General features: G+C 45.4%; 1 protein-coding gene and 2 pseudogenes across 1 annotated transcript in view; 2 read left to right on the top strand and 1 right to left on the bottom strand.

The window, feature by feature from the left end:
• LOC102832886 overlaps positions 1–3,008 on the top strand; it is an 8,084-nt pseudogene extending 5,076 nt beyond the window's left edge.
• A 2,496-nt stretch (positions 3,009–5,504) lies between these two features.
• Positions 5,505–6,100, top strand: LOC102832508 (annotated as a pseudogene).
• A 3,514-nt stretch (positions 6,101–9,614) lies between these two features.
• LOC102832122 (carboxylesterase 3A-like) overlaps positions 9,615–11,793 on the bottom strand; it is a 4,535-nt gene continuing 2,356 nt past the window's right edge. The window contains exons 3-4 of the mRNA XM_006863639.1: positions 9,811–9,964; positions 9,615–9,701 (exon numbers count right to left, since the gene is read on the bottom strand). Of these exons, the coding sequence (XP_006863701.1) occupies positions 9,615–9,701; positions 9,811–9,964 (241 nt within the window). The remainder of the gene's footprint in view (positions 9,702–9,810; positions 9,965–11,793) is intronic.

Raw genomic sequence — 11,793 nt, 5'->3', positions numbered from 1 at the left:
CAGGGTTTCCGAGGGTGTAAATCCTTACGGGAGTAGAAAGCCTCATCTTTCTCCCGCGGAGCGGCTGGTAGTTTCGAACCGCTGACCTTTAGGTTTGCAGCCCGATTTGTAACCACTACGCTACCAGAGCTTTTTGCAATAGGAGAGAAAAAAGGATTTGGACAAGAATGAATCTGGCTTTTTGTCTTGGAGGAACTCTTGCACTTAAATACTCCAGTGAAGAAAAATTGCACAAATAGTGTATACAAGCTATTCATTCTGTTCAGTGAATTTTCTGAACCTCTCAAAGTATACTTGTCTTCTGTTCTTTCACAGAAAGATGCAAATCGAATCATCCTTTTCTATTTTACTTATTTTTTCCTTGAAGTAACTGACCAGGAGAAAGACCATCCCTAAATTTTGAAGTAAGGAAGATTTTATTAAAAATTATAAGTATATATCAATATGAGCATTTGATTTTATAGGCTTTAGTTTTATGGAGCTATGAGTGTATTAAACATGCCAACCATTCATTCAGAAAGATCTGGGTTTGGTTTTACTTTGTCTCTGTTACTCAAGGTGAAAAGTGCAAATTGTTCTATGTTGTTTTTCCTTATATAACATCTCCTAAGGGTGTTTAGTTGCATGGCTATTCAAGAAAGTATTAAGGACTTAGATCAAATGTTACTTGAGTATATTAAGAAATGCTGTTGGCTTTTTCTGAAGACAGGTGTTTGAACCTGTTGATTTGTTTTAAATAAATACAGCAGTTGAAACTTTTCCCTCTTTGCTACATTAGTAAAACAGACAAAGTAATGAATGAAACCATAGTTTACATAAATATCAAATATTAGAATAGATACCATTTAGTTTGTTGTTGTTGTTGCTGTTAAATGCCGTCAAGTCACTTTTAACTTATAACAACTCTGTATAGGGTTTCCAAGGAGCAGCTGGTGGGTTTGAACTGGCAACATTGTGGTTAGCAGTCCAGTGGTTATCCTACAATGCCACACCTGGCATTGTACAGATTAGAAATAATTCATTGAGCAGCACAGTTTGTTTACATCCCAGTTTCTTTGGGATATTAGATATTTATGGAATTAAAAAGAATCAAGCACTTCTGTACTCTTGTGTTTAAATCTGTGGTGTTCTTCAAATTTTACTCAAAATAAATTGATGCAATTTGATACTGAGGAACATAAGAAAAGAAATGAACAGCATGTGGGGAGGACCTTCCAGGCAGAAAGAACAGAATGTGCTAATGTTTGAACACTAAACCTGGAAGACCAGGATGTTTGCAGGAAGCACCAAGAGTAGGATTAAATGAAAACTTGGGTGTGTGTAGTGAATGGAGAGGAGAGGACACAGGCAAGGTTCTGAAGGGCCTTTCAAGCCAGGCTGAGGGCTGGGACTTTATCCTGAGGGCAGAGGGGATTTATGAAGAATTTTAAGCATGTGAGTGACTTGGCTAGGTGGCATTTCAGAAGACCTCTTGAGTGTCCTAGAAGGATGGATAGAAAGGAGAGAATGTGGATATAGAAGTCACAAGCCTGGCCAAAGCTCAACTCAGATGTCTCCTCTGCTAGGGAGCCTCCTCCTCTATGATCTCAAAATGCCTTTTGCTCCCCCATTATGATTCTCATCTTCTGTTATAATTGTTATTGGTTGCCACTGAGTCGCTGTGTGCAGAGTAGAACTGAGATACATGGCATTTTCAAAGCTGTGATTTTCAGAAGCAGATCACTAGGGCTTACTTCTGAGGTGCTTCTGTGGGTGTTTGAACAGCCAACCTTTTAGTTAGTAGACCAGCACTCAAGCATTTGCTTCATGTTGTAAGAAGGTGAATATTTTACTTACTTAAAAATTTTAAATTTTGTTTTAGTTTTTGATAGCATTTATACTCTCTCTTCCCACCAGAAGGAGTCCTGGTGTGATTTGGTGGGTTAATGCGCTAGACTGCAAGGTTGGTTTCAATCTCAAGGTCAGAGGTTCCAGTTTACCAGCCGCACCTTGAAAATCCTTTAAAGGGTAGCTATGAGTCGGAAACAACTTGTTAGCACTTAACAACAAGAACAACTTCCCACCAGAGCATCAGCTCTACCACAGAGAGGATGTTTTCCTGAACTCTTCACTGAGTATCCCGAGTGCCCGACACACAGTAGGTGTTCAGTAGATAACTGAAATACAAAATGTTCACCTTATGAGCATCCTATTGGGTGTTCAGGTGTAAGAAACCTATGCAGAAGGGGAGAAGGGGAGAGGGCCAGAGTTAAAAGAAGTTTCCGGAGTGTACTCCTGAGAAAATGGTTGGAGCTGGCTTTAAGTAAGTTCTACATATTATCTTCCTGGATACATAAGTCCACATGGCCCCTATCAGGCCCGTCAGGATCCACGTACTGTTGGGTCAGCAGCCTGTGGAGAGAAGAGGTGCTCAGGTCTACCCTCTCCCACTCCTGACACCAACTATAAAGGCATCACAAGGCAGGAGGAGGAGAATCGCCATTAGCAGCAGCCCAGGATTGATTCCCATGAGGCGGAGGTCAGACATACCTCAACTCTCCAACCCTTTTCACTAACTGTGACACTAACCATCTCTCCCACGACACTCTCTACTCTGCTGGATTTTATAATTCCTTGCAGTGGCTACACAGAACTCACACAATACTCACAATTATGGGGTTTATTAGGGAAGTAACAGGTTATAATTCAGGATCAGAAACACTCAGGATACAGTTTCTTCAATCAGCACAGCCTTCTGTTAGTCATGTATGCAGACCTACCTCTCTCTGGTGCAGGTCTCTTGGCCTGGCCCCTAGTTTTGGGGAGCAAGTGTTACAAAGCTCTTTCAAAGCGCTTTGACAATAAGTATTCAAAGGCACCCTACTCTGCCAGTAAGCCTCCTGCCCAAAGGCACTCTGATTTTCAGAGCTCATCATCTCCTGCTGATCTCCTAGTTCCACTGCTCCTGCTATGTTCACTTCCTGTTTCTCGCCGTCTCTGGTGTCATAGCTCTCAGTCTCCTGGATTGAGGAGATTCAGGGCATGGATCATAGATCCATAGACATGCTCCACTGCTGCCTCTTCTTCCTTGGTGGTACTGAGAGTCTCCTTCCCACCTCCGGGATGGTGCACTTTAAGCTTAGTGTGATAGCAAAACCAACCAGTCCTCTCTTTGAGGTTCCATACCTTATTTGCATGGTTCCACCCCACATAGGGGAGCCCTGGTGTGGCACTGTGGGATAATGTGCTGGGCTGTAAGGTCAGTTTGAACTGCAAGGTGGGTAATTCAAACCTACCAGCCGCTCCTTGGAGACCCTATCCCAACTCAGCAGCACTTCACAACAATAACAACACTCCCACAAAGGCTTCTTATACCTTATTTGCATTATTAGCAAACTATCCAATCCCCTTGGTGGGCCACAATGACTTCATTTGGCGGAAGTTACAAGAGACTATATAGATAGAAGGGTCATACCAAGCAATTCTCTGTACTGCAGCCTCTTTGCTAAGTGCCTTCAGTGTGTCAGGAATGATGAAGACTCCAAGTACCAGAGTATAGTTCTGGGAAAGGCCAGATGGATGATACAATTTGCAGGGATGGGGGATTAGGTGAGGCTTTGGTGAGATGCACAAGTGAGGACTACTTTGGTAATTTTTGGTGTTTTTCTGGCTATAACTGGGAGATCTGATGGACTCCAAAGATGGCACACTGCTGGGCGGTTGTTAGGAGTCCTGGATTGGAGAACTAGACTCTGGCCTCTACATTCTGGTCTGTGCAGTGGGCTCCAGGTGCCTCAGAGGGGATCTAAGGTTGTGGGAAGGGATCTACTGGCAGAGGGAAGGGGGATCCCTTAGCTGCTGGGCTGGAGTAGAGGGTAGGTGGAAGAACCCATGGCTCCCATGGCCAGATACCTGTGCTGACAGCTCTTAGCTTCTTTCTGCTACTGAAGCCCAAGGATCCCCAACACATAGGCCTCCCATCCTGTCCTGACAGTACCCTAGACGTCATGTGTCCCAACTCTGCCCTAGTCAGTTTTCATATGGGGTATCTGAGTGGTGTGTCTTACCCTACACAGTTCATCCAGTCTGCTTCCCCAGTCTGCTCTGCTCTCTCTCTGTGTCAATCTCCAAGCCCCGTGCGCCCCAGGCCATTTGGCCCTCTGCACTGCTCTGAAGCCAAACTCCACTCTGCATCCTTCCTACCTCTGGTTCAGAATCCACACTCATCCTTCCTCCTGGTCTCCAAGCCTATGGTCCTGCATCTTTTGTTTGTTTGTTTGTTTTCTGCCTGTACAAATGTTTAAACTTCCCTTTTAATATATTGTCTTTCCACCAAATACATATCTTTTCCATAATAGTATAGGAAAGTTACTCAAAAACTCTTATTACTAGGGTTCCAGTTCATGCATGCATGAGTTCCATCCCCACCCCCATCCTGTAAACAAAACAGTGAGTAATGGATGGCTGCAGGCATGTTCTCTCAGTAATACATCTGTTTTAGTCTTGTTAGGGTGTCATAAAGAAAAATTTGTGTTCTTGTTAGGTGCTGTCAGTTTTGGGTCATAGTGAGCCTCCACACAACAGAAGGAAATTGCCTGGCGTTGCACCGTCTTCGTAACTGTTGTTCTGTTTGAGCCCATTGCTGTGTTACCGTACCAACCCGTCTTGTTGGGAGTCTTCACCCTCCACTCCTGCATCTTTTAAACCCAGTCCCACTTAGCTGTCTGGAGTCCTGGTATGGTACTGTAGGATAGGCACTGCACTGCTAACCACAAGGTTGGTGGTTCAAAGCCACCATCCATTCCTTAGAAACTCTCTACAGGATCCCGATGAGTTGGAACCAACTCAACTGCACTTAACAATAACAACAATAGCAACAACAACTCAGCCGTTGGAACCATCTTCTAAAATGCACATCTGATCATGCCTCTTCTCTCCTGAAAATCTTCCCTTGCTCTCTATCTCTTTGGATAAAGTTGCTTAACTTCTCTGGCCTCAATTTCTTCATTTGTTGATTGGAGACAAAACAATATGAGAGTAAGTCCAAAAGTTTTGCGACGAGGGTTCTAGTCTATACAAACATGGGTTTATTCCAGAAAAAAGATGTTTAAACATGTTTCGGTGATAAGTGTATAGCTGCAGAGAAGTTCTCTAAGTAGTACGTCTGTCTTAGTCTCCTTAGAGTGCCTTCAAAATAATAATAATAATAAACTCCAGTCAAAATGCTGGCTTCTGAGGGGTCTATGGAATCAAATTCAAGGTATAGAAGTTAGCTCAAAAGGTTTGGCAACTGTATTCTGGGATCCCAAAGAGGTCACCTTGATAGATTTTCTCAGAGGACACAGAAAAAGACCAGGAAAATTGTCAAGTCACAGCAATGCACCCGCGCCTTCTTCGAGGGTAGTTATGGGTGTCTTAGGGAATTTTATTGAGAAACCTTACCCTCTCCACCCTGTGAGTCCTGATCTTGTCCCTTCACACTCCTTTTTTTACCCCCTAAAACTCAATGAACATTTAAGAGGAACATGAGGATGCCAGTCTGCCTGCTCTTATCGTGAGGTGTGGAGATGACCTCGGCCTCCTACGTTTCTGATGGCAGCGATGAGATGGCATTGCCCAGCCCGCTGCAGGTGGCAGATCAGTGTTGGGACAGGTTATGGAGCAGGTGACAGGAGGCAGCCTCCTGCCCATGCTACTGATCACCTGCACCCTTCACCCTCAGTCTAGTCTGCCTGCTCTGCCTTGCCATTGGCCACCTGGTTCAGCTGCTAGCCAGGAGAAATGTCCACCATATATTTCCTCTCCACTTCCATTCCTTGGACATGCAATAGCATTTGGAAAACATCCCATTGAAGTCCAGAAAATGCATACGAGAAGCATGGGCCTGCCTTTAGTTTCACCATGGTGGGCAAGAGGTTTACTTAGTTTCTGGGAAGTGATGCTGCTGCACTGCTATTTAATAATAAAAACGAAGATCTGAATGCAGATGTCTGCAGTCTACTGACACCTGTGTTTGGAAAGGGAGTTGAATATAATGTGCCTAATTCAGTCTTCTTGGAGCCTTAACATAGCCCATTTTAGACAACATGTTTCCATAATTGAAAAAGAAACAAAGGAATACTTTTAAAAGTTGGAGAGAAAGTGGAGAAAAGATATATTTTCCTTTGTAGGTGAATTTCATTTTTCCTGAGCCGCTCTAAGGTTATTTTCCTTGTCTTTGATTTTAAAAAGTTTAATTATGATATGTCTTGGTAATTTTCTTTGGGAATCTATCCTTTTTGAGTTTGTTCGGCTTCTGTACTAACCTTTAAAGCTCAGGGTTCCAAGATCACCATCTGTATCTGTTTTACTGGTCTCCCATGTCTGCTCAGTGCATCTGCCTACTCTGCCATTTTGCCCAGAAGTTATCAGTTGGAATACTTTTTAAGTGACCCACATAAATGTAATGTATTTGCCAATAACAGCACAAGGATGGGTAGAAATCATGGTGTCTGAGCTAAGGAATGACTACACATTGTAACGTCATAATAATGCGTTGCTGGGTTTGCAACATTAACAGATGCAGCTTGTATAACAATAACACCACTAAAGAGGGACAAAGGAATAGTGCCTGACAATCCAGAAGACAGACCCAAAGTTGCTACTTCTGGCCCTCTTTGGAATGGAGTAGGGTGACTCCATCATTTTGATATGCCCCAGTGAAGGTCTTCCCACAGTGGGCCATCTCTAAGCACCAGTCTCCTTCTCTTCCCAGGATCTCAGCAATGCCCTTGCATCTAGCTTCTCTGGACACCTGTTCCCTTGCAGACATATCTACATGTACTTAAAGCACAATGGTGGACCAGATGGGATTTTGATTCCTTTAAAAATACCAGAAGATGCCAAAACAGACACAGGGGAGAGAAATCACCTACTGCCACATATCAGAACCCCATATCTGATATGTAAAGTCAAGACTTTTTCTGAAAACTATCATCATCATAATCATTCCCCGAATAGAGAAATGATAGGGAAGGACCTATTACCAAGACTTCTCTGAGACTCAGAGTGATGTCCAGGGAGCCCAGTAGGCAGTCTGCCTGTCCTTCAGAAAATCACAGGGCTCCCATTCTTGTGGGGCCATAGGCACAGAATGTGTAGTGAGGTAGAAGAGGACAACACTACAGTTGAAACGACAAAGAAGAGGACATGGAATGAAGGTTGTCATTGTCATAATCAAATGGATCTTGGCAAAAAGCAGAGAATATCAGAGAGATGTCTACCTGTGTTTTATTGACTATACAAAGGCATTTGATTATGTGGGTCATAGCAAATTATGGATACCATTGCAAAAAATGGAAATTCCAGAACACTTCCTTGTGCTCATGCAAAATCTGTACAAAAACCAAGGGGCACTCATTCAAACAGAACAAGGGGAGAATGTGTGGTGGAAAATCAGGAACGATGTGCCTCATGGTTGTAACTTTTCACCATATTTATTCAATCTGGCTGATGAGCAAATACTCTGAGAATCTGGACTATATGTAGAAGAACATGGTATCAGGACTGCAGGAAGACTCATTAACAACTTGGGATAAGCAGATGACCCAACCTTGCTTGTAGAAAGGGAAAAGAACTTGAAGCACTTACTCTGCAAATCAAGGACTGTCATCTTCAGTATGGATTACACCTCAACTTAAAAAAAGAATGAAAATCCTCATACGTGGGCCAATAAGCAACATGGTGACAACCAGAGAAGAGATTAAAGTTGTCAAGCTTTTCACTTTACTTGGATCCATAACCCACACCCATGGAAACAGTACATCCTCCTCACCGGTACTCCTGAGCTCACACTGCGGAGAGGGAGAAGCTGGAGACCAGTCAGGTCACAAAGGTTAAAGCACCGGGCTGGGAAGCACATAGACCAGGTCCTCAGGACTATGTCTGGGGAGTGTGGACCTGCTGGGTTCGGCTCTGTCTTGTGTAGGGGCCAAGGCTGAACAGAACGAAGGAGGAGACTCGTAGGCCTAGGAGCCTCCTCTCCTATTGAGCTTTACTTTCTAGGCGGGGTTCCTCTGATGTCTTAGGACATTTGGCACCCTTTGCCTTCAGAGTCCATCGTTCAGTCCAGAACCCAACATCTGGAGAGACTGAGCATGACTTTGACATCTGAAGGACTTGGGTTCGAGTCCAGCAGCCACCATTCCCATGTTCTCCCTGTCTTTCACTCACTGACCCTGACTACAGGTCCTGCCCAACCCTGGTGTGAGTAACATAGAATGCGAATCACACTGATTCCCAACCCCAGAGAGTTCCTTGGAGTGGAAGAGAGACACAGATGCAGACAATGCTGACCCAGGGTGGGCTGTGTGATAATAAACACAGACTCAGGACCAGGCAGCCCAGGGAGGGAAGGTTTCCTAGAGGAGGGGATGCTTGGGAGAGCCTGAAAAGGAGCTGGAGCTTGTCAATAAACAAGTGGGAAAGGCACTCCAGAGAGCTGCAGGAACTGTACAAAGGCTTAGGGATGAGGAGTAGCCTGGTGACATATCAGAAGAGAATCTACCGCCAGAATTGGAGTGGCTGAGGCTTGCGGAACATGCAGTCTGGACTGAAGTCTCCCAATGTAGGGAGAGAAGGAAACTGCCCTGCTGAGACTCTGTGGTTGGGAACCTTCCCATGGTCAGTGTGAGGGGCTTGGTGGGAAAGCTGGGAGGCTGATGCTGTTTCTGGATCAGAGGCACTTTGCCCATGGTGAAGCCTCTATATCCCCAATCACCTTTACCAGACATGAGTCACAGAGGGTAAAGATGCCCAGCCTACTGCTCTCCAGGTGAGGGCACTGAGAACACAGAGCAGCCTCCCAAGTCCATCTCATTGCCACCCCCTTCACCCCACAGCACAGTCCTGCCCATGCTCCACCCCCTCTCTCTTGCCTGAACTCTGATTGCTCCTTCCAATGCTCCTTCCACTCCAAGGCCCCTGTGAGCTTCTGAGAAGGTGGCTCAGACTGACTGGCACCCTGCCTCTCTTCCTTCTCTCTGGACAAAGCCAGTTTCCTGGGCAGAGGTAGTGAAGTCCCTAGGATTCTCCTACCTTTCCAGTCCTTCACTCCCAGCTCTGCCCCTTGGCCTGTTCCATTCCCTTCCTGATGGCTTGCTGCTTCTAAGACCTGTCACCTGATCTCCCATATGCAGCCTTTGCAGATGAAGTTTATAGCTGGGGGCCCTTTGTGTCTTCCCCTGACCACTCTTCCAAGTCTTATTATGGAGTCTAGTGCATTGCTTGGACTCCTGGTGTGACATTGTAAGATCAGCACTGGGCTGCGAACCACACGGTTGAAACCCACCAGCTGCTTCTTGGAAACCCAATACAGGGATGCTTTGAGTCAGAATCAACTCAACAGCAGTTACCAACAACAGGGCATTGCTCAAGCAGCAGGGTTGATTGATGTTTCCTGGGGCAGAGATGGTTGCTCCCTAAGTCCGCACCTTGGAGGAGATGATAGGTAGTGGTTGCCTCCTCAAGGGAGCCCTCCGGGACTGCCCTCATCCACCATAGCATACATTTTTCTCTCTGAACTCCCATAGGGTGCATGCTTCATTCATCCTAATAGGATTGTCTCTGTCAATAGAGAATTTTCCACAGTCCCAGGGTCAATATGTGGCAGAAGATAATGAAAGAGTGAGGAAGCTCTGGGCTATGGCTCTGTGGAATAGCCCCGCAGTGAGCGGGGACAGGACCTGGTGCAGCAGAGAACACACAGTGTCAGAGGAGGACAGGGGAGCTGGGTCTTTGGGGACACAGAAGCCTCCAGTTACTGCCCCTGTCCCCACCTGAGAGCAGACTCACAAGTGCAGAAATCATTAGGGCACCTGCAGAACTCCCAAAGATGGTGACACAGTTGGGGTCACCCCCAAAGGGAGTGATATTTCCCTGTACCCAGCACAGAGCAGCCACCACGTCTAGGAAGCCCCAGTTTCCTGGTGCGTGTTCGTCCCCAGTGCTGGTGGCAGGGAAGGCACTGGTTAGCACAGGCAGACTCTTCTGGCAGATTTTCTTAAGCCTTTTTTTTTTTTTTTTGAATAGAGAGGAAATACTATTAACTGATAATACATGGTGGGGATTATAATCATTGTAATGAAGTGAAGTATATGATTTGTTGAATGTAAAACTGATAATCTGCCCTGTAAACTTTCACTCAGTTCACAGTAAAAACTTTGGGGGAAAAAAAGTTTATTAGAGAATTTACCGAAGATACTACTGTTTAGAATAAAATTGTCAGGTTAACCCAAGTAACTCAGTTTGATATTCTTGTCGTTAAATGCCTTTCAGTCACTTCTGACTCATAGCGAACCTGTATAGCATTTTCTTTTCTTTTCTTTTTTATTAAATAAATGTTTTACTGTGAATTGTGTGATAGTCTACATGGGAGAACATTAGTTTTACATTCATTCTATCATACATCGTTTCATTGGCATAGTTACCATCCCATCCATGCATCCTCACCCAACCAAAGGGTGTACGCTGCAAGTCTGCCCCCCGCCACAGTCCTCAGCCCCCTTCCATCTCCAGATCCCGAGTCCCCAGCCACACCATCTCTTGACGTCATCTTCTCTGCCTCCATCTCAGGCCTCACTGCTTCTCTGGGTAGGGTCCCGCTCTCCGCTCTTCTCCATTGATGGTCCCAGGGCCCTCCGCTCCTAGACTGAAAAGTTAATTACTCCCCTCCTTGCTACAAAATGTCCATCTTTAGATTTCCAACCCTCACAACCAGTCCTGATAACAATTATTCACTATTGCATCACAAGAGACCCATCTGTATTTCATTTCATCAGCCCTTCCTGGACAGGCTGGGTACTATTCACTGGAGACCCTGCCTTCCTCCACGCCCTTTGGATCTAGGTTCCCTCTTGAAAGCTTGTAAGCCAGTCACTTCTTACCTTTGTATCCCTCACCCCATTTTGGGTAACCAATGTCCAAGTTGCCCATCCCTGTGTACTCTTTGTGTGGAGGGGGTGGGAATAGTTCTTGCAACAGGGATTTGTTTCCTCTTTTGAGCTACTGCATTTATAGGTGTAGATCAAGTTCATCGAATTGTATCAAGTGATGTTTTTTTCCTCGTCTTTCTTCTTTGGGTTGAGCTCTGTGCATCCAGTCATTGAAGCCAGGTCAAGGGGTATGATCTGCAAGTGTGGATGTTCTTGCGTCTGTCCGCCCTCTTCTTTATCGGCTGGCCGCCCCGCTGTCCACTCTAGTCCTCTGTGGCTGTGTCATTGACTCTGAGCCCATGAGTCCCCAGGTCTTGCCTCGCTGCTGGCTGACCAGGTCTCCACCCGGGTTCACAGAAGTCTGCTGAACGAGATAGGGCTTAGCTCGCCACTTCATTGATGTTCTTCGGTCACTTCCCCTTATGAGTGACGTGAGTGGTTGCCAATCAAAGCGTGTATTTCCCTTGTGTCTTAGTCTTGGAAGAGAATTTGCACTGAGAGGATCCGACCACGTGCCTTGATGTCTCCTGGGCAAGCAACCTGCATGTTCTTGTGGTAACAGTCAGACTGCCCTTAGTGTTTTGTGGTTTTCCTGTAGGTCTTTCTTTCGAGAAGTATCTTCTGGTTTTCTAGCTGCTCCCGGCTGGTCTGCTTGTCCTTTCAAGTGGAAAATTTCCCGTCTCTGAAGGTCTGGATGTGGTTCGGGCTTTCACCTATACTCCCATGTAATGCAGAGGCTCCTCAGGAAACCGCCTTCACTCGACACATTGTAGCCCCATTTTAGGTATTCCAATCAGTTATAGGCAGAAGACAGATTTACAGGCTTTCTATGGTGATATTTCTG

Source organism: Chrysochloris asiatica, unplaced genomic scaffold (genome assembly GCF_000296735.1).
Source record: "Chrysochloris asiatica unplaced genomic scaffold, ChrAsi1.0 scaffold00055, whole genome shotgun sequence".
In the NCBI taxonomy this organism is placed as follows: domain Eukaryota; kingdom Metazoa; phylum Chordata; class Mammalia; order Afrosoricida; family Chrysochloridae; genus Chrysochloris; species Chrysochloris asiatica.
Note: the sequence above shows the minus strand (reverse complement) of the source record. Positions and strands in the feature narration are given on the sequence as shown.